The sequence below is a fragment of the Ixodes scapularis genome, unplaced genomic scaffold, assembly GCF_016920785.2.
Source record: "Ixodes scapularis isolate PalLabHiFi unplaced genomic scaffold, ASM1692078v2 PGA_scaffold9__187_contigs__length_104089568, whole genome shotgun sequence".
Classification (NCBI taxonomy): Eukaryota; Metazoa; Arthropoda; class Arachnida; order Ixodida; family Ixodidae; genus Ixodes; species Ixodes scapularis.
Genome location: NW_024609884.1, coordinates 38,585,189 through 38,608,875, shown reverse-complemented (window position 1 = coordinate 38,608,875; position 23,687 = coordinate 38,585,189). Strand labels below are relative to the sequence as shown.

At 44.1% G+C, this 23,687-nt stretch overlaps 1 protein-coding gene across 1 annotated transcript in view; it reads left to right on the top strand.

The window, feature by feature from the left end:
* Positions 1-23,687, top strand: part of LOC8026257 (E3 ubiquitin-protein ligase AMFR) — a 129,546-nt gene that overhangs the window by 73,240 nt on the left and 32,619 nt on the right. Inside the window, 3 exon segments of the mRNA XM_040209126.2 lie at positions 18,099-18,191; positions 18,447-18,611; positions 21,064-21,216. Of these exon segments, the coding sequence (XP_040065060.1) occupies positions 18,099-18,191; positions 18,447-18,611; positions 21,064-21,216 (411 nt within the window).

Genomic DNA, 23,687 nt, shown 5'->3' with positions numbered 1-23,687 from the left:
AAGTAGACGCACAAACATTTTTTAGAGTGTGACCGGGACCACAGCCGACGCCACGATCCGAGTGAGCCAATGAAGCGGCGCCAAAAGTGCGTCGTCAGAGAGCGCGCTGTCTTTGGAGGTTTGCTATGACCGGGACCACAGCCGACGCCACGATCCGAGTGAGCCAATGAAGCGGCGCCAAAAGTGCGTCGTCAGAGAGCGCGCTGTCTTTGGAGGTCCGCTATCACGTTTACATCGGCGCTTGGGCATTCGCCTTTAAGTCGTCTTAGGGTTAACATACCTTCGAGGCCGGTTTTCTGTAAATCCGAGCCTGTGGGCCTCTGTACTCGACCGAGTATACAGCCTACTTGGTGACTCCGAGGCGAAGTGCTGACGGATTCCGAGTTGGCGATGACGGAATTACGGTGTTGCCGCTGTAAAACTGAGATTTTGAGTTGCGCGTTAAAGGTCCCACGTTTATTAAATGGATCATCAATCCTTCGCTGGGTCCGTGCCAGGTGACCGCCATTGGTTTGGTAGGTAAACCCTCAGAAATTGTGTTTCTCGGCCTAATATAGTATGTCAGAGGCGACGGGTTACCGTTGCTTAAGACATCGTCCTATGTCAGTCTGTTTTTCTCGTAATACTCCTTTTAACGCGAGTTCATGTCAGCCTGGCATTTTTGTCTAAAGGTTATTGAGGCACTCCTTCGAAAGGTGTAAAATCTGAATTTCCTCAGATAAATATGTGTCATGAAAGCTGTGTGCGCGTGAAAAATGGAAATGGGCATTGAAGCAGGTGCTATAATCGACACAATCGTAACCTGTGTTTTCTGCACCATTCAGTGCATGAACGAACTCGGTACCACGTGACTTGTGAATGTGGACTAAGCGGTTTCGCTTCCTTATAGACATTTTCCACAGGGGCGCCGCCATCTTGAATTGCCGTCACTTCCAGTATGGGCGGCGACAAAATAATAAAACGTTTCAACCTGTAACTAGCAAAAAAATAGAGGGGAGCCAAAACGAGAATGTGTGACGGTTAGGCTTATATCCTAAATGTCTTCTTTTGGCGTGGTGACGGCAAAACAATGTTTTCGCCCATACTGGAAGTGACGACAATTCAAGATGGCGGCACCCTTGTGGAAAAGGTCTATAGGCTCCTTTCACTGGGATCCAACTGAGTCACATCTAAACGTCGGCTTTCGTCCGGGCGATTTCCGGAGACGTTTCTTTTCGCTGGTTATTTTTTTCCCGCGGACACGTTTGCGACGGACGCCTCCGTCAAATATACAGGGTGCTTCTTTCGAAGCTCAACAGGTTTGTTAAGAAAAAAAAAAAGACAGTGAAAGCTACATTAATGTGGTTTGTGCAGGTGAGTTATACGGTCAAAGAGACATAGTATAAGGGGCTAATCGGAACGATCAGTCGGCTAGTTAATTAAATTGTGTTAGTTAACACTTTAAATATTGCAAATAGACATATGGTTCTAATTAGAAACTTGCTGAGCGTCACTGAAAACCCCCAAATGAGTAAATGTTAGGGAGACTTGGAGCACGTGGGAAGCACGGTGGAGTGCTGAAGTGACCAGTCGTGCAACGGGAGCAAGGCTACCGGTGTGATAACGTGCCCGCGCGGTTTTTCTTTCTCTTATCAGAGCCCCAGCCTTGTGCCCGTTGCATGAGTGCATGGTAACTTCAGCGCTTCCCACGCGCTCAAAGTATTTCTAAAAATTACTGATTTAGTGGTTTTCGAGGTCTATTCTTACTGATTAAAAAGTTGATTAACACATTTTAGCTAATTATTTTATTTCTCTTGACGACTTGCCCCTTATATTATGTCCCCCTGGCCGTATAACTCACCTGCACAAACCGATTTCGTTAAGCTTTCACGGCTTTTCTTAAACGAAACTGTTCAGCTTAAAATAATAATAATAATAATCTGCTCAGAAGCTATCTATGATGGCTTCTGAGCTGATCAACCACTGACTGCGCACTTTTTTTTTCTTTTTTTTTTTTAATAAAGCATTATGAAAGGCAGCGGAATCGCGCAGGATCTTTGACAACTGAAAGTGATGTGTTATATATATATATATATATATATATATATATATATATATATATATATATATATATATATATATATATAGCTGTCGTTCCTATTCTTGCTTCGCCAGCTCCATCAATGAGAATATTTTGCCGTTATGGTTTTCTCTTCAACTCTGTGCTTGTGGCCTTGAAACGATCTGTCGTATTCCGAGAGGTGCGAGTCTTTCACGACTGTCTTGGGAACGTACATGCTTGGAAATGCGCGTGACCTCGTAATCGTGGCCTAATGCCAGACCTGTTCAAAGAGAGACGTCGCGCACTTCCATGTTCGCGTGCCAAGACAAGCTATCTATGAATTTCCGAGTGCATCGTAAAAGCTTTCTTTTCCGAAATCCATTTGGGTGTCGAGATACGTGGGCCGAATCCCTGGTGTATACGCGACATCAATTGGGTGGTTCCTGTTGCGGCCGGCCACTGTAGTGACGCGTGGGAATCTATACTAGTTAAAAAGCCCATGAAACGACTTTGAAATCGAATTCCATCCACCGCACGTCGTAAAAGGTGTGAAAAGAATACCAAAACACAAAAAAGAGCCCCCCCAAAAAAAAATTCGCCATGGAACTTTTAAAAGAAAAGCGGACTCTTTTACACCTTCTTCGGCTCTCTGCCTTTTCGCTGCGATGCATGCGCGGTGCCCCATTGCACGTCAGCCAAATCCCTCACCAGCACCGCGACCATAAACAATAAATTGCCGGCGAATGTTTCTTAGAAGGTTTGTTAAAGAATATTTTGATCCACACTTTGTTGAATGATTAGCGATGTGACGGAAATTACCGAATTTTATAATGCTTAATAAAGCTTGTAGCTATACTCCATCTATCGTGTGGTAAACGAAGCGAGAGAACGATCAGACTGCGCCTGCGCTGCATAGCCACCTGTCTGTTGAAAACATGGCGTCTGTGGTGATGATCGACGTGGTCGGCGTGGGGGAAGCTCATCGTTCCGCGTAGAGCGCTTTCCTTGGCTGAATTGTCGTCGCGTGTCGCGGTGATAACCCGGCACGTCCTATACTCCGTTTCAAACATAGCGTGCAACGTAGTCAAAGCTAGCGCGCCGGTTTGCACAGCCGACCGCGACTACGTCCGCTCCACAAAATAGTGCGGCCCCTGAAAAAAAAAAAAAAGTCGAAAAGTGTACATCTTTGTAGCTAGTAACTAATAGTGTCGTTATGATTTCGAGGGAACACCGATTCTTTTTCAATAAAAAGGAAGAGATAATGTAAACTACTCCAAATTATTTTCCGTTTTCGTTCGTGCGGCACTCGCACTCGCTTCGGGTTTTCGGGTTGTGCGGCTGCCCCTGCCTCGCCGGTTTCGTGAAGATGGCGTCTTACGCGGGAAGCTTTCTTTTCCTGCTCGGATATTTTCGAAGCTTCGTTGTGTGAAGATCTCGCAAAAGTGCAAGCAGGTGATCGCCAACGTGTACGCGAGTTCAAGAATGTGTTTCCCGGAGACGTCGGTCCGTGAGGTCCTGGAGACGGTCAGTAACGACACCGGAGTGTCTGGCAAGGTGGCGTCCCCGAAGCGAAGACCTCGCAACGTGAAAGTTCCGAGCACGCGGACAGTATTGTGAACTGCCACCTGTTGTTTCTGGTGTTGAAATCGGCCTTATGGCTTCAAAGTGAAACAATCGTCAAGAAGGAACTGTGTCGGTGATGAATCGTGCCTACGGCTCCGTCTGCTTGCGGGACCTTACAGCAGGCGGTGCCCGTGATTGCATTCCGAAGCGTCTGGGTTCTTCTGCCTGCGGGACCGTAACCATGGTCGGCTCCGTCTGCCTGAGGCACCTTAAACTTGGTCGGCTAAGTAAACGACGCACATGCCCGTGTCTGTATTCCGAGGCCCCTGCTTTCCTCGAAAAGGAAACAACACTCGATCCTGATCTCGAGTGCCGTGTGTTGTGTACGCGTCTATTGTGAATCACTCCCGGTTCATGGGGGCGCCGGCACCAGAGCACCGAGATACTGCCGTCTGGATGACTTCTTCCATACACCGGCGAGTATTCTGACCCTGAAGGAAACTTCCATGAAGTCACATCACGTGAGGGAATGCCAAGCCGTCTGAACAATGGCAGTGCGGTCCCCTAATCACAATATTTGTTATATAAAGGACCGTCCACCACACTCTCAAGGTACTCTCTGATTTTCACGCTACCATGTAAATAAACGGCTTTAAATAGAGACGCCCTGGGTCTCGACCGTTCTTCCGTTTTGACGAGGCCGGCGCAAGTTCGAGCGGAACACCAGCCCCTAGTCTACCTTCTTATAAATAAAATCAACAAGAAAAGAGGAATTGAAATATGCACTTCCGCAATACGCACAATCTTGCACAAAAAATCGGTCGAGAAAAAAAACCAAAAAAAAAAAAAAAAAAAAAAAACTTTACGCCCTAAGTGGATTCGAACCACCGCCACCGAGATGTCGGAATCGCAAGAGCAGCGCCTTGTACCGCTCGTCCACGAAATCTCGCGGAATAACACAATTTTGTGTGTTTTTTCATGCGCACTACTTCAGTAGCTTTCCCAGCGTTGCACGCGATGTTTGAAACGGAGTATAGAAGGGAAGATCCATCTACTCGTGCGGCGATGTTGTGGCGGCACCCTCAAGACAGCAGAAACGCTCGTGCCGTCGTCTTTGTTTACTTTGACTACCGTGGTGCTCTCTTGGCATTTGTCTCCTCGAACATCGCCCGGGTTTCTTATTCTGCGCATTCTATGCGTGTGATCAAGTTCAAGATATTACTGGTGCGTACTGTATTTAAAGGCGTGTATGAGGATCCGAATTTGGACGCGTTTTCATCACCCGAGAAAAAGTAATTATTGTTAGCATTCCTTGAACGATCGCGACGTCTATGTGATCACGAAATTATATTTCTACGTTGCTATATCCCTGCTAAGATTACATGTCTTTTGCAATCGCAGAAATGGCGCGTGTCGGGATTTGAACTATCAGCAAAGTCGCGTTTTAAAGTTCTGATCATCGAAATTGGCGTACCGCATGTTTTTCTTTTCTTTTTTCGTCCACTCTGCCCTGCGAGCCCATCCTGACAAAATAAAGGGTAATCAAGTTTGAGCCCAAAGAAAACCCTGTGCATTTTCTGCTATGCCAGTGATTGACAGCGCGCCCCTTTCTTTTTAGAGTTACCGTGAAAACGGCTGACGGCGGCGGAAAGCGGACGGCTGTCGTGTTGACGACCTGCTGCGCTTCGTAAACGTTTTTTCGTGTAGAAGTTAATAAACCGAGAAGAAAACGGATGCCTGTTCGGCGTTCAGTGAACATTGAAGGTTTAATGTAAACGTTATTTGGCAAAAGTAAAAAGGTAATTTCATGGTCCCTTTCATGTCGTTCGTAAGGCTGGACTCTGCTTCAGGCATTCGGAAGCTTACGATGTGTAATATCACAAGTCTGGATTGGCGTTTTCGCGCTTCTTACTCCAAGTACGATGTGTCGTGACTGCAGTTTATTGACAGGACAACGACGCCAATTGAATGGTCCAGCGAGTTACTGGTCTCATCCGCTGTTGCTATTTCTACGCTAAACGTGTCTCTATAACTTTGCTTTTCAACGAAGTCTCGCTTACGGCCTCTTAAATTTAACCCAGTTCTAATAGTTGCTGCATGGCGGCCATTTAGGGCGTTTAACGTTTTGGCGATCGGGCTTGCAGACGCAGCACTTATTTGTCATTTAGTGTAATGTTTGAAGGAACAATTAATGCGTGTACATGGTCGATGGAAGCGCTTGGGCGGATGCTTCTGCAAGGCACATACGTGGTCAGTATTTCGAAGGAATTTAAAGTCCATTGGGCATTTGCACCCTAAAGCCACGAAGCGAGGCTGTCGTAGTGTACCGAGTTAAAACACGTTATTGTTTCGTTTGGCCCTGGCGGATTCATTCATAAAACCGAATTTCGCACGAGAGGGTCCCCCGCACAGCTTTCATAAGCTTCAAAGGGAGAGAGCAGGAGGACGTCCGCAAAGCTCGCACGTGCTTTTTTTAGAAGTTGTTTTGGAGAAGCAAGTTAGAGGCCATCGAGAACTCGTCGCCCGCGCGAGAAGTCCTTGCGAAATCATGGACTTCCTTTTGCCTCCGCGTGCGTGGGCTATCTGTGAAGATTTATCCTTTTCAGCGAAGGAACAGCGGACGAACACATCTGAAGGACCACGACGACCTTCGCGTTCCATTCGCTCCAGTTCGCTTGCGCTCGCTGGGAGTCAGAGGCCCGGGATGGCTGCCTGCCGATCTGAAGATTTTGTTTGGAAACATAAGCGGACGGAGACCGGATTCGCTCGAATTCTTGCGATATCGGTATGTCCCCGTCGCTGAGCAGGAAGTAAGCACTTTCAGCGGCTCTACGCTGCGACGGAGTGCGTGTCTTCTCAAATATTTGTTATATACCTATTTCACGACCTATATTGTACTAATTCTGATGTGTGTCTGTGTGTGTGTGTGTGTGTGGGGGGGGGGGGGGGGGTAAGAGGAGGAGGAGGAGTGCGGTGCAGACCAGACCAGACCCATTCAAGTCGCATTTTGGTGGTTTTTTGCTCTTGTAATGGATCTCCGACAAAATTTTATTTGATTTGATTTATACTACCACTGGCTGGGAGAGTTACGAGCCTGTGCAGCTGAGAGTTATATAGCGAGCGTGAAAGATTTGCAAATGGGTTAATGGGTGACCATCGGCGAGATGATCGCGAGGGGTGAATAAACTATGCACGGCAGACAGCCGCTACAACGGAGTCTTAAGAAGAAATCTGAAAACGCATTTAAACGTATCTTCTCTTTTCAACACTATTCCCCTGCCTGAGGCGTTACAGTTAAATTGCTTTTTGAGCAGGTCGTGTTTTTATCGTTGGCGTTTAAAGTGCCTTGTAATCACACAGTTTCATCATCTTAGCGAAATAGCTGAGACGTCCGAGCGATCTTAAATGCCCAAGACGCCCATCAGACCTTTGAGTGAATTGTTGTATCCAGAGTTCTGGGTGGATTGTTCTGAGGATGACCTCCCTTTTCTTTTCAAGTGGTGACCAGTAATAAAAAAATAAAAAAACTTTTCTTTTATGCTTTGTTTTGTAAAAATAGCCTTTGTAATATCATTGTCAATCCTTGCTTTGTGCTGCACTTTGGGTCTCGGAATTTTGTTTTTGGCGAGACGATAGAGCGCTTGCTCTGCGCGATGCAAGTCAACCCACGAGGGAGAAAGCAAATGATGCAGCACTCTGAGCCACTTGTAGTGGTGCTAAGTGTTGCTTCGAAAGACACAATTGATGCTCCTCTTGGGATTCGCGTGCAGCTGCACACCTCACGATTAGGGAATTTCGGAGGCATGGACCACGTGATCGGGCACTTTATAGGGGCAGTGATGCGTACCACTTGCGCGCTTTTCCTTGTCTTTTTTTTTTTTTTTTTACCCGTCGTTTATTTTGCGCTATTATGCTATAATTATGGTGTGGTTTCAGCGAGGACTTGGAGCTTTCGTTACTCTGGTTCTTTTGCTTCTTTTTTTGTTTCCCCTCCGTTGCAATTGTCTCATTGTTTTCCTCGGCCTTTTTCTCGGTGTCGTATTCTTGGAAAATGGGAGTCGGTCCTTAGTTGTACACATGTGTCAAGCGTCTAGGGAGCGGTGGTTACCGGGAAAGCCCCCACTGTCTTGCAAATGTAGCGGCGACAATTACCCCGGGACACTAATCTTAGAACAATGTTGGAAAATCTGTAAACAACCAGGATTCAGATGCTGAAACTGCGTTTTGTTGCCTACAGAAAGGTTAGACTATTTGTGCGCTGGGCAGAGGGAGAAGCGCGCATTGAGGTTCAGCGGTTTTCTTTTCTCTCTCTCTCTCCCTCTCTCTCTCTCTCTCTCTCTCTCTCTCTGTATTTTAGTCTTGTTTCCGACGTCAGACTTCATGAAAAAGAAGTTGGAGGCTTTTCACTTTCGTTCTCGTTGCTCCGGATCAGTGGAAGACCGAGACGACTCGAGCAAGTCGAAGTTGGAAGCAATTAATCTAGTTCGTTGTTTCAATCGCAACAAGACTCGTTCCAGAGACGCAGTTGACTGAAGGCCGGGACTGTTTTCTTCCCCAACTCACCGAAGAGTCACCATTTGTGCAAGAGACATGTCTATGGTGAGAATCCACGCCAGTTCTCCCGTGTTTGTTCTGGAATGGTCTTTCGATTGGCTAAGCTGCCAAAACATTGGCACGCACTCGAAGCAAGCCTTCACGATCCATCCTTCCCGCGTATCGGAGACAGTGAGCTTTTCACTGTGTAATTTCGTGTTCTTGCGAGATATCGATAAGGAGTTTGGGTAAACGACCGCGCGAAATTTTTCGTGGCGTTCAAGACGCCACCATTCTGTATGTCTCTTGGTGAGCGCCTCGCGAGCGGTATTGACCTGTCAAGCACATGTTTTTCGCCTTCGCCAGCACCACGTGCCGCGTTCCTTGTTTTTTAAGCACTTACATATCGGAATCCTTAAACGGGACTTCCGGTTTACGCTTTGAGCTTCCTTGTCAATCGTGATGACTCGTTAATATGGACACCTCTCTTCCCCCCCAAATCGTTCATGATGTGAGTAGTCCGGAATAACGAGACAAAAAATTAATGTATTTACCGTATTCATACCCGAAAACGTTGTTTATATAGCGGTGTATATATATATGATATGATCTAAGTTCCATTGAACACGTGGAAGATGTCCGGGGGACATCGCTCTCTTCGAGCTACATTTAAAATACATTTTGACTTCCTCCTTGTTTTGGGGTTCGATGATTACGGGCTTTTTGCGTTTTGGGTTTAGTACCCAAACAGGAATGGGCTAACGTGCCCATGTATAATTAAAGGGAAGCTGAAACACTTCTTTTTATAAAAATGAAATAGAGGTTTATTCTAGCGTAGTTTTATCCCGTGAATCTGAACATCATGTTCGTTTTCTCCGAAGATGTAACTAAATACGAGAAAACACGAAGAACCTCCGACCAGTCGTGATGTCAGAAGAGGATCTTTCGGCCGCCAAGCGCGTTTCGCTCGAGGGCCGCGCGAGCAATCGCAAGCTTGCAGGTATATTGCCCCGCACTGGCACCAATCGGGACGTTTTTATTTTTTTTATTATTATTTTTGTCTTTTTTTCGAAATAGCAAGAGTGCGCGTGCATAGCTTCGATGGGCGCTGAAGATGCGCAAGAGCGGAGTTTCCGAAAACTCCTTTTGCAACCTCCATCCACTAAAAAAAAAATCGATATTTGAAATTTTGGAGGTGAAATGACGACTATATAAGTGTGTTTCCATAAATACAAAACCGCTTCAGCTTCCCTTTAACGATTGAGTTCGTCGATGTATACTGTTGATTTGTGTTGAATCTATGACACTGCCTCGTTATTTCATTTTCCCCCTTTCGTGCTTCTTTTTTTCCCGGGGTTAACGGAACAAATAAATTATGACTGCGTATTGCTTTAAGAAGGCGTTAGGTATGTACAAGGGTCGTTCAAGGTTGACCGCGACCTTTGTCCATAAGAAATTGCTGAACAAGTGTAGCATGATGAAACTTGCGGAGGACGGTAACGCAAACCTTCTGGGATATGTCGCGGCCGAAATGACGTATTTGACGTATGCGCAGTAGTTTCGTCTACCATGGTGGCGAGCAGTGCGTCCGTAGCTGTGGTGCAGCAGTGCATAATCGAATTTCTGGTGAAGAAAAAAAGTTCGACCAACTGAAATTTTGAAAAGATTTCAGGCACAGTATGGGGGATGTCACGGGCAAGACTGTACGAACGGTGTCAACACTTTGGCGTAGGACGACAGCCGGTGACATATGAACCGCGCACGCACACGCTCGTCGCGCAACCCAGTTCTTTCTGCACCAAAGGAATCTGGAAACTACCAAAACGACGGCAGCGGTGCTTGGAGGCGCACCGGTAATACTTTGAACAACTAACGTTGTTTCGTGCTTGTCGAATTGGTAATTTCCTCTGTAGGAATATACGTACCTGTCAACCTCGAACGACCCTCGTTGTATGCTATGGTTTTTCGACTCTTGATGCCTGGCATTGCGACGGAGAGGGACAGAAACTCGTTTAGCATGCCGGTTTTGTGCAATGCTGCGTATTCACCATGGACGTAGTACTTTCATTCACCTCGTTAAAGGCAAAATTCTAACGAGGCAGCTAGCTAGCGGCGTGGTAGCGATCTCTGCACGTCGAGCATGATAGCGTTTGTGAGGATTGCTGTGAGGGTGTGCATTATATTCTCGAAGCGGCGTGTGGCTCCGTGCGTTCTGCCGTTCTGAACTCCCATTTCCGTGCTCCCGCGTTGTTTACCGCGACGGCGTTCTTCTCGGCTTCGTGACGTGTGGACGAGCGAACGTCCCGAACGGACGCGAGTGACCTTGTGGCCGCTGATGAATGGACAGATTAGGGTGCCGCAATGTCTTGCTGTTTAGAGTGATGCCATCCCTCGTCGTGCCCATCGAGTTATTATAATGTACGCTAGAGGTTCAAGTGGCGCTAGCGTGCTGCTGCAAATTGAAGCAGACTGCAACCAGTCGGAAATTAGCTTCCGGTAATGCTTTTCAATGGGAAAAGCGAGTGCATTTTCTCGTTGCGCTCGGTTACAAGAGCAAGTATCGCGAATATTTCGTACGTACTAGGCACATTGGAACATTTCTCAGTCACGCAGACGAAATAATTGGTCAGTTACGGCGTCTTTATTTGAAATGCGTGGCATGAAAAACAGTGCTAAAACCGTTTCGTATATGTATTGATGTGCACTGTCGGACACTGTTAGCGCGAACACGGCGTCGGCGCTTTCCACCATGGGGGATATACGTGTCAAACGAACGAAGGACATGTGGAAAACCAAGAGAGACGGCAAAAACTACGCAGCAACACTGGATAAGTAACTCCTTGTGCATGCAGGCGATCAAAATAAATTGAAAGCCAGGTAGTATAGTCCGATTTGCAATAAATAAGTACTGCTTTATTCTTTCTGCTCATGAATATGTGCGAAGATGCTTGATCTGGGTTCAAATCATCAACCGCACGCTCCACATCTTTACAAATAGGGAGAAGTCAGAGAACAGGTGCCCGATAAAAACTGCCTGACATAAGAAGTAATAACAAGACACACCTTTCGTAACCCACGTACTTTATTTTTTACATTCGAATGTTCTTTAACCGATCGTAAAGATGCACGACGGAGTCATATTCATAGAGTGACAGGAAGGGCATATTAGCAATATATAGGCGCCACCGGAATGCTAGCGAACCTTGAACACGCTCTACATTCCTTTCGATAGTTATTTAGGTCAGAATCGTCGCTCATTTTTACATACCTGCTATGGAACAGAGGTTTGGGCGTGAAATATAGCGAAGCGTAACATCGTTCAGTGGTAAAGAAAAATGCTGTAATTAAAGCAATTACACTTTTACAATATTAATAAAGGTACATACTATCTGGTACAACCGAAATAATAAAGTGATTCGTGTTATTTTCCGGCGAAGAAACAAAATTCACGCGCGTTTTCCCATAGGAATGCACAGGAGCACCGCAAAAGTAGACTGGTTGCTGTCTGCTTCGATTTGCCTCCCGGAAGTCGCATAGACATTAGCGCTAGTTGAACCTCTAGCGTACATTATAATAACTCTATGGTCGTACCTAGGGTGCCTCAATGTCCTTCTGTTTAGGGTGATGCCATCGTTTGTAGTACCCGATGCCGACAGCACGCGCTCACGGGTAAAATACAAAGAAATCGCAGGAAACAAAATGTCGCCGTAGCACAGTCAGCGCCACGAGCGCGTGCAGGGACACGCTCTTTCACGCGCTTCAGAACAAAAAATAAAAATAAGCGTTCGAAACAAAATGGTCAGATGTCATCACCCCAAGCAAAGCGCACATGAAGGCACCCTAGTCGTACCCGATGCTGACAGCGCGTGCTCACATGGAAAATGCAAAGAAATCGCCGAACACGGAATGTCGCCGTGGCACAGTCAGAGGTCAGAGCCACGAGCGCGTGCATGGACACCCTCTTTCATTCAGGGAAAAAAAAAAAAGTGTTCGGAACAAAATTGTTAGATGTCATCACCCTGAGCAAAACGCACGTGAAGGCACCCTAGGACAGATCAGCAGTGTTGTACGGAACGGCGTTTCTGGAAGGCGTTCCTTTTAGGAGGAACAAAGAAACGCCTCCCGTCCATTTTGCATCGGTAGAACGGAAACTCGTTACATTTTTACTGAAACAGTGGGGTAATTTTTATTTTATTTAAAAATTAAAATTCTAAACAGTATAAAAGCAATATCTTTACGAGGACCAGAATCTCGTTAACATTTTTGTTACTTGGGGTTTATTATGTGGGGTCCTCGCTTGGTAACAGTCGGGCGCAGGAGACCTAGTGGACATTGATCCTTTTTTTTTTTTTTTTTTTTTTTTTAGTGCCCGAGACTGCGGTACAAAGAGCAAACATTTTTTTTGTCCAAAGAAAAAACACAGATAGAGAGACGTCCCAAACTCAGCCCCTTTCTTTGCATCCACGATTCCTCATACCTCCAGAAATCTAAGGGCGACTGCAGCCATCACTGCACTTCCACTAAGATACCTACAGTTACAACAAAAGAACAGGTTACCAGACGTTGAACGCACCCCCGTCTCCTGAACATTGGTCACTCATGAGATAAACAAAAATTAATCTTATTCCCTCTCTCCTTCACCTCTACCTTCAAACTGAGCAGCGAATCCAACCTGCACAACGATGGACTGGTAGTTTTCAAGGCTCACCTTCCTAAAGCCCTACCGTCTTCTCCACTTGCTCGTCTTGTGGACAGCAACATCGACAAGCAACTGTTGTTAACTTCGAACAAGGGACTTTGTTACATTCAAGCATGTGAGGTTGTTGTAAAACGCTCGTGCAATGTGGGGTAACGGTGCATTTGGCTCGTCTGAATCGCGCGTCACAAACATGAATATAGTTAAACGCTGAGATTTTAAAAGTTAAAATTTGGGGGTTTTACGTGCCAAACCAACGACGGGCATCTGGCACGCCCCAGCGGAGGACTGAGGAGTAATTTCGACCACCTGCGGATCCTTTGACGTGCAACCGAAAGCTCGGTCCTTCTCCGCAATGAACCTCCGTCAGATTGCGGGCACCTCGGCAGATTTTTAAAGGTTATGCTTCAGCTTGTTTTCTTCTCCTGGTATGTTTCCATCAGAACGTTCAAATTCGTATGTTTTCATTTAATGGGATAGATATATATAAAAAAAATTTATTTCATTAAATATGGTCATTAGCAAACTAAAATGAAATGTATATGTAACGATACGTTCCATTTTTAAGCTGTAACGGGAACGAGTTCCTTTCTCATAGATGGAACTTGTAACGAGAACGCGTTCCAAAAATTAGAAGGAACGAAAGCAGCTTTCGTTGTTCTTATTTATTTATTTATTTTTTTTTTTTTTTTGGAAGAACGTGTACAACACTGCTCGCGGTCTCGCCCTTATTATTTCTCTCCCTCCACCGAGAAGTTATGATGTGGGCACGACTGAATCGACAAGGCGCGAAGGTAATGCCCACCTGGACACCGAGAGTTGAAGGGCCGGTTGAATTGATATGTTTGTGAATTTGGCGCCACTCTGGCGACCAGCTGTCCCCGACTTCTCCGGTGTGTGCCGCTTTTAGAGTGGCAGATTTGACTGAAAACGAGAAAACAAATTTCGCAGCGTTCGAAGTCGCACTCGTTTCGTACGGAGACGTCCGCCATCAGAAACTCTCGATAGAGTTTTAGTTTCACTTGTCGTTCAAACAGTTGGCAACCGCTCCTATTCGCCCGGATGGTGGGAAGCGTTCTGCCTCGCCCTCCTGCCTCCCGACCTTGCATGTACGGATAGTACTGGCACCATGTGGGCGCTGCCGCTTCGCCCACGCTGAAGCGCGTCGGGACACCGACGGCGTCTCGTCGTCCCCGAGAAAGGGCCGTCTTGGAATAGCGGCCGTGATGTAACTTTTCCTGGCCCACTTCGGAAACTGCTTACGTAACAGGGTCGCCAAGCTTTTCCTCGCGGAAGCGGTGCCGGCCTAGTTGATGGCGCAGCCTCACACCTTCCGCTTTCACTTCCGGCAGCACGTTGCCCGGGCTTCTTTTTGGTTCGCTTCCTTTTTAGTTTTCTTTGCTCCGAATGATGCTATCGAGGATACCTGGTAGGATGCGCTCTCGCTGACCGTTTCTGCGTTGGCGACGTCCCCGGCAAGTTGGGTCGACTGACGGGGTGCAGCAGCCCCAAGTTCGTTGACCCGCTCCCTCGAATGGAGCCTGTGGAGCCTGTGGCCAGTTTGGAGTGGCTCTGTGGGGCACTCTCTTCCGCTACAACACCTGATGGCGGCCGGTTCCTTCGCTTGCAAGAGGACCGTTCGAGGTACCTGCCCTGTTTTGCACCAGCGTGCAAAGTACCTTGCTCGATTTGCAAGTGTAGCCGGTGCTACTTTTGGTTCTGCACCACTGCAAGGTGATCCAGTTTTAGAACTATTTGGAACGAACTTCACGACGAGGGTTCTGAAAGGATGCCGGTGTAGTAGTCGCGAGTCTCCGGACCGCCGGGTGACGACACGAAGAAACCTGGGTCCCTATCGTTTCGTCGAGACTCGTTTTGTGGACAACTTTTCATGGACACACGTTTCACGCGTTTCGTCGACATGCGTTTTATCGGCACCCGTTTTACGCTAATTGCACGCTCAAACTGTTCTCAGCATGCCGTGCGCATTCTAGGAAAGAAGATACGCAATCTAGTCCATTTTTTTTTTTTTTCTTCTTTAAGAGTTGATGTTTCACAATTAAAAATGAAATTACGTCGTGTCTGACGAAGCCAGCGACTGACGAAATCACCCGGTCATCTAAAGCTGGCGGCGATGTCCACAAAATTTTGAACGACTGCGGAGGTTCCAGGGGATATGCGTGACCGCATATCCACGAGTGGATATGCGGTCACGCGCCTTCTGAGATGCATGGATTCGACTACGTTTTTATAGCGTCACTAAGGCGTGACTGATGGAGCCCCCTTCGCGTGGGTTGCACGACGTGTTTCCGGAATGGGCCATGTTTAGCTCGGCTGTTAGCGCCGTTGGATCGGCCGTTTTCGCTCTTGGCGTAGAGGCGCAACGAGGCAGGGCGGGAGCGGTAATAACGCCAATCTGGGGTTTGGCTTTCGAGCTATTTACGGGTCAGTGGTATTTGTGGCGACCAGCAGGTGAATGTTTTAGAGGTTGTGGGAAAAATATCTACACCCGCCGGCGAGCCTGCTCTCACGTGATCCGCGAGCAAGCGGACCGGACCAGACCGGGCCCGTCCGTCCATTGTGTAGCTTATTTGGATTTTGAGCTGTTGATGACGTCTTCAATTCGTTACCACGAATCCTCAAAGATCTGTTAGCTAATTGCTAACATTTTGCTAGCAGGTAATTCTTGAGCTGCTGTTTATTGTTGCCATTCATGATCTAGGGATTGTTTAATGGGACACTTACTGGGGTTATGCTTGCCAAGGTTTTTATTTGTACATGACATATGAGAGCTCAAAATTCGTTTTCTTTCCGCCCGAAAACCGCCGATCGAGAACTGACCTTTTTGAGTCGCACTCACTCTCTTCTCAATGGTCACGTGCCATTTTCTAGGGATTAGACACAACCACCTAAAATAATCAAAGTCGTCGGTCATCAAAGGCACACTCAATACTAAAACTAGACTGAAAATATAACACCCATTTTTTGTGGCTTCTAAAAAATTGCAAATATGTTGAATGAAAAAAAAAAAAAAAAAAGTTGCACAGCCACCTGATTATTGGTAATCACGTGCTGATCCCTCCAGTGCCCCAGCTTTTGATCACGTTGCAGTTCTATTAGCCCCGTGCGCGACCGAAAGCGTCGCTGTGGTCGGCCTTCCACGGTTAGCCGAACGCTGACTATGACGTCAGAAAAGGATTTATCATCGACGGAAAAAAGAGGAATGAAAGAACTTTAATTTTGACGGTGTTGGCAGTGTTCCTTTGAGAGTGCAATGATTTCAAGCTTCCACCATGCTATTTACAAACACCATCGAACTTGTTGTTTGCAAGGTAATGACGTCACAGGGGGAAACCATAGGAGGGCGCGCCACCAAAACATCTCACCGCTAATATTTCTTCTTCCTCCCCAGTGAAGTTTTGGTTTCGGTTTAAAGCAGCTGTGTTTGTTTTTACTTTATTAAAAATATAGTTGATGCTGTAGCGAGATAGTGATTGGGTAGTCTTCTGACACCATAATAGATTGCCTAACAAGAATTTAAAAAAAAATGTAAAAATTTTTTGGGAGGTGTCAGTGTCCCTTTAATGTTTTGCTTATTGCAAATGCATCACTCAGCTTGCTAAGGCAATTCAAATCCCAATTTTCGCAAGCTCTTGTCACTGTGTCAAGTTTGGGCTATTAAGCAAACAAAAAAATATACAGTATAAAATATAATTCTGACTATGAAAGCATAATATCTTAAATGTATTAGGTAAACATTATTCTCACTCTCTTCAAATTATATTAGTCTGAAATTGTTCCTAAAAACACTACCAGAGACAGGCAGTATGTCTTTTGTCGAAAAATGACTTTCCCTGTAAGATAATATATTTAGGGCCATCTATCTGTCTTGGGGTTCTATATTTAAAAAAAAAAAATTGGGGGGGGGGGGGGGGGGGTAAAGATGGGTCGGTATTTTAAAAGGTCGTAATAGGGGAGGTTGGATTTTTCTGTAAACTATTACAGAATCTGGGTTTGCCAGGTTATATATAGAAATAAGTATAATTGACAATAAAAAGTATTTATTGCTCTTAGGACATGGAATGTTTTATTAACATAAGGTCATAAATGTGCAAATCGGATTGATGCATGGTCAAACGACTTATTTGGTGGAACATTCTGAAACGGGTCCAGAATTGCAATCGTCAGTGTTGTCTTTTCCAGAGACATTGCGTTTCAGGAGTGCAGTACCATTTTGTGGTGAACTTTCTGTGCAAAATTTCTCGCACATATTTTTACTAACCTGACAATGCTCTCCACCAACATTGCCTTATCATTATCAGCTCTTGCCTGATTGTTTTTATTGATCATTGAGTAAAGCTCGCCGACAGTCTGCCCTAGCTTGCTGTTGACGAGGGGATCCCAGCTTGGCATCAGAAGTGTTCCACTTGCAATTGTTTTCTGAACTTTTAAGACTGTATCAAGTGAATCTCTCACCAATATTACCTTTACAAAACTAACTTTTTTTTAGAAAGTATTACTCGAATAGCATTTGCATTGCTTCTGTTATGTGTGCTTTCAACAAGTTTCGTTAATGAGCTTCACACTTTTACAACGTCAAGTAAGGTGAAAATGATGATTCATGTTCCAAATTCGGAAAAAAATGAAGTTTAACTTTCGATAAAAAAAAAAATGCTTTGAGTGTAAATACAGGCAAATATTGAGTTTTACCTGAAAACGAAAGACCAAAAATATATTCCAACTAACTTTTCTTGTTTACATAAAAAATGGGTGTGAAAAATACTGTCTTTAAATTACATATTGGGGTTCTTTCTCATTAGCATAACCTTTATTTACAGTAATGAACTTGGGGTCATGCAATTGGCATTGTTTCATGTTTTCTGGTGATGTATTGGCATTCCTAAACAGATAACCAACTTTAATTTAGCAATGCATATTTATTGAACTTAAAAAGTAAAAATCAACTGTGGATGAAGTGTCTGTTCAGAGATACTCTCAAGGTCACATACTTTTTTATTGCATGATTTGAGATGAAATTGCCAATATATCTCATTTTTGTGGTTGCTGCAGCACTGGTGCTGTGGTGCATATATTACTACTTGAAGTGAATTATTTTGTATTTTGTTTTTCAAACAGATGTCATTCACTAGGGATTGCACAGTTTTGAACTCTAGACTTATCCTTTGGCTGTGTACATGGTGCCTCCTGTTTTATTTACCCAGGGTATTAAAGCAACATTCTTTTTTTTTTTTTTTCAATTTCCAGACTGTAATTAACATGGCTTACTGCTGCCTTATCCTGATTGGCAAGGTGATCCAGAAGCTGGTGTTCGGCGAACTTCGGGTATCTGAACAACAGGTGTGTATTGTCGGGGTACTTTCAGCTGCTAAAAAAAAGTAGAGCCAATAGTTGCTTTTTGCCCTTCATGCAGTGTATTCAATCACAACACATTTTACGTGTTGAACTAATGATAGGCACAATAGCCAATATAGGAGGGATCTTTGTACCAGAAGTGCAGCATACAGGCTGCATCAGTAGCATTTAGAGTTCCTGGCAATAGATGATGGTTCTTTTTTCTGTAACCTTCCTTTTCATTTCACTTTTCTTTTGCAGCACATGAAAGACAAGTTCTGGAATTTTGTGTTCTACAAGTTCATCTTCATCTTTGGTGTCATGAATGTGCAGTACATGGATGAGGTAGTTCTCTGGTGCAGCTGGTTTTCTGTGCTAGGCTTCCTACACCTCCTGGCCCAGCTGTGCAAGGACAGGTTTGAATATGTAAGTGTGGCAGAAATTGCTTGAAGATTTATATTTGCCAACTCCTCTTTCTATGTGCCAGGGCCTATTGACAATACTAGAAATGTGGTTTGTTTTTTTAAAAAAGTATATATCTATTTAGAGCAAATGCATAGTTAACAGCACTACTGCTAACATCATTCGTTATATTTGCAGTAGTATTGAAAAAGCGATGTACTAGATCAGGGGTCTCCAGACCTTGGCGTGCAGGCCGGATCCGGTCTGCGGAGGCTTTCCGGCTGGCCCGCGGATGGCCGCTGTCTTTTTAGTGGCGTCTGGCTTGCATTTTGCTGCTACCAAAGCAAAAAAAATGGCGCTCATAAAAATGATGGCACAGCGACACACACCAAAAGCGCAAACGAAGATATAAAAAAAGAATGGGAGAAAACTGTAGGTGTTGAGCGAATATTTGAATTTTTTAATAGTAGTTTTGAATTATACGCTATTCTATATTCGCTTCGAGATGCTTTAATACTCATATTTTTTTAAGTGTTGACCGCAGCAAGTTAGCCCCATTAAGCGCGCTTCTTTCCGAGCACCGGTCACTGTGAAGCAGGCGTTAGGCCCTTACCGAGAAGGTCCACAGTACCTCTTATAAGGGAAAAAGAGTGAAAAATAGAAGATTGGGGGGGGGGGGGGGGGGAGAGAGAAAAAAATAAAAAAAATATTATGATGTGATGAGATAGTGTACAGTGTACTGGGGAGAGGCAACACCCGCCGAGCGTGCTTCTGCGGGTGTTGCTTCTCCGCAGTGCACCGATGCTGGTAAGAAATGCGTTCCACAGGGCTTACCCGCCATAGTCACATTCTTAAGAGGAAAGCCCATTTTCAAAGCGGGATGGTGCACGTGTGTGCATGGTGTGTGTAAAAAGAAACTGAAACTTTGGGAATGTTGATATCTACGCTACTGTACACTTTTCAAAATTAAACTGTGGCTATTGTGCAAGAGTATATTTTAAGCGGATGTCCTGACAACCTACGTTCATCGTTCATAATATTTATATAGCGCAACGGGACACACGGACAAGGAAAATGGACAGAGACACAGCGCTATCTTCCTTGACCATGTCCCGTTGCGCTTTGTAAATATTATGAATCGCCCGCATCATTCATGATTGTCTTTTTTTTTTTAATTCTAGATTTAATAAACAATATAATCTGATCTACCATTTTCATTAATCATCTGCCCTATGTGATTATGCCAAAGTTACTGTGTAATCTGATTTATGTCTGGTGAGTTCTCGGGGTCACAATTATTTTGTAATGTCATAAATAGTAAAATATTGCACTCAAAAATTAAGTATACATATTTTTCCACCTTACAATATATATATATTTTTTTAAATTCTTGTTCTAGTTTAATTTTTGGTATTTAAATGCTTATTTGAGCTTATTTAATATTTTCTAATTTATATTGTCTTCTCTAGTTTTCGGCCCTCGAGACTGCAACAGGTCCCCAATCTGGCCCCCTAGCCAAAGCATGTAAAGACCCCTGTACTTGATCATCGTAGATGTAAATTTTGTGCCTAAATTTTCAAAAATTAGCAAATAAGTGCAATATCATGTTTCAGGACACCTATTATTTTTAGAGCTCAGCTCTTAGTCGCCCGTTTCCGGCTTGAGCGGCGTCGGCATAACCACGCGGTGCAAGATGGGTAAATTTCCCCGCTATATCTAGCGGAAAATTTTCCCCGCTAAATCTTGTGGAAAATTTTCCACGGTAAATTTAGCGGAAAAATTCCCCGCTAAATTTAGCACAAAATTTTCCTCGCTAAATCTAGCGGAAAATTTTCCCCGCTAAATCTAGCAGAAAATTTTTCCCGCTAAATTTAGTGGAAAACTTTTTTCGTGATTGAACAGCAGTTTCAGAATAGTTGATGTGAGTGATACCAGTGGGGATTCACATTAACATCCTTTTTTTTTTTCATTTACATTGCATTGTTTTAATTGTAAAACTTATGGAAAAAATTTCATTTAGGTAGTATTGGTGAAGTGGTGTTGAATAAAATGTTCTCTTGTTTGATCAAATGTATGGCACCTAAGACTAAATGACCATACAAATAAATTAATGAGAGATGTTTACTATACTTTTCTAAAATTTAGTGCATAAATTTTAATATCATACAAATGCCTCATCAGTCTTGAAACATTCTGGTTATATTTTAGAACTTTTTTAATCCCAGCCCTTGGATACAAGGAATTGACCAAATGCTAAACCTCTAAAATCCAGTCCTGTTGGCTTCGAATAAACTAGCCTTTAAGTCATTATATAATGTGTCTTATTACTTCTCAAAAGGTGAGTGTCTCAGTGTTTTTGTGTGCCACATTTCTTTATTAGAGATTAACACTTAGCTTCAAGCCTAAATGCAATTGAAGCTGTTTCTTGTCTGCTTTTTTTTAGTCTGGTTTTGCATTTTTTTATGCCCTCCTCCAGCTGTCGTTCTCGCCAACCACTCCCAAGCTGACCCATGTGCGCCTACTGGCACTGCTCTCCGGCATTCTGCTCCTGTCGGTGGGCCTGTTTGCAGTCTGCGTGGTTGTGGGACTCCATGCTGGCGCCAACACCTTCGCCTTCATGGCTGCTGAGGCACGTGTTTGTCGACTTTGTTTCCGAGTGGGTTCACTGAGCGGGCTTCTTGGTGTCTATGTTGTTTACTCCTTTGCCCCAAGGCTTTCCTTGAAACATAATGAACAAAATTGAGTGGTGTTATTTATTTTTCTCTACTAAGCTCCGGAGGAGAAAGGTTATGTTTTTGTTGGAGTATGCCCTCTGTTGCAGGACATGCAATTTGTATTTTATGAAGAAAAGATTAAGTGCTTAATTGTTTAGTATGCTTAATTTGTTAGGTTTGATTGAGTTAAAATCTAAATGAGAAAGTGGTGACCTAATATTTTTGTTCAGGTGCTTGCGTGCGCATTATCACTGCTCAGTTATCATATCTCGCATCCAGGTTAACGTTCCTGTGAGACATTTTTGCTGCAATTGCACATTTGCCATTAACTCCATGCAGGGATGGGCAAAATACATGCAAATATGTATCGAAATACAAATACGAAATACTTCATCAAAAATGTATTTAATTTCAAATCTAATTACATTTCCAAAAAAGCATTTAAGTACGAGATACAAATAAAACCATATGTATTTGGTCTCCTCCAAATACTTTTCCAAATACATTCCTCAAAATTTGCATCAGCGACTTCAGGGCACCTGCAACGGGTTTCTGGGTATCTCATTTTAATTTTGCATCGCACACTCGGGAGTTAGTGTGCGAGGCTCTAGTAACATAATAGAAATGTAATCACAAAAAAATGTAATCAGCTTGGACGTATTAGGTGAAAAAAGTACAGAGCTTCAAGCAGCTTTTTTGTCGATTACATTTTAATATTGAGCGACAAGGAACCGAGACAACCAAGACACGCAGCACTAGCTAGAGAATTTTTTATTGCTGCAACTCGCACCAGTTACAAAAATCTGGATGACCCGCGCATTTAGAATGTTCCAGGCAAAGATATGGATGGAAATCGGGCTGGAAAGCATCACAAGTTGTCGCAGGCACTTATTTAGCCAGTCTGCCCGTGAACGTCGATTTCGTTACTATTCTTGCCCTGGACTAGCACCGTAATCACAAAGTCATTAAACGCTTGTGCTTGATTGAGAGACACTGCATTCGGTGCAGAACATAGTTTTCTTCCTGCTCTGAACACGTCTTAGTATGAGCAAAATGAGATGTGACAATAAATTTGAGGGATGTATTTTCGCCTACAAAATGTATTTAATTACAATTGTATTTGAAATACCCTCGTTTTAGTATTTAAATACACACGTCAAATACATTACCCAATTTGTAATTAAATACAAATGCAAAATACACAAAGTATTTGAAATACTGCCCATCCCTAACCCCATGTATGTATTGTTTTTCCCCACTAGTTAACGCATTCAGAACTTCTTTAATCATCTTGACACATATTTCGTTGACATTTTCTATGATGACCTCGTGTCGTTCAAGAGGAGTCTTGTTATGCCGTAGAATACCGCGCATCCGCCCATTCCACATTAAGCGCCTATTCCCAAATTTGTAAGATATGACAAAATATGCACAGTACATTGATATGTAAAATTTATGACCGGACAAGCGCCTATCCCCCATTTTTTTCACAATTATCTCTAAATCCTGAGTGGGCGCTTGCCCGGCATTTTACGGTAGTGTGTTTTTGCAGCGAATTGTGTTCCGAATATGTTTTTATGCACTACCGTTATAGGCCCATTGCTGTTGGTAGGTACAATAAATAGATTAGTAAATAAATAAATAAAACATTGTTGGACCTTGATGAACCATACTTAGCCATAGTTTAGTTTGTTGTTTAGTTTAAACAGCCTTTCATGCTGCAGTTTATTTGAGCATCCCATTTATAAGAATTCTGGTGCTTCGTTTTCTTATTAAACAGCCTAAATTTGATTTCCTCGCACACGTGTAAAAAATTGGCAGAGACACTTAAGGCTGCTTATGTGTGGGAATGCGAAAGCAAACAGCCTAAATTTGATTTCCTCGCACACGTGTAAAAAATTGGCAGAGACACTTAAGGCTGCTTATGTGTGGGAATGCGAAAGCATTATTTATAGTTCCTTTGGTGAAATGTTTTTATACACTCATGACATGGCGCCGCCTCCTCCTCATTGGCTGCGCCGTCACGTGCCCAATGACGCATGCGCTTGGCCACACCTTTAGCCAGCAAGAACTGTGGAGCCGCCGTGGCATCAGGGAAGTGTGCTTGTCTTGTACACCGGAGGCCTGGGTTCGATTCCCACCCAGACCGAAATGTACCAAATTTTCTTTTCAAAGCCATTCATTTACTTTGTCTACAGGAACCTCCCCAAGAAATTTGATGTCAAACCATTATTGGTACCATTGCGTGTTCGTGCCGCCGCTGCCACTGGATTTTCGCATAATGGGGCATATACCTGATGCTTTCATATTAAAATAAACATGCAGTAGAGTTCTAAAAAATTGGGAGCACGATGACTAGAACCATGCATAACTGCTAGTTATCCAT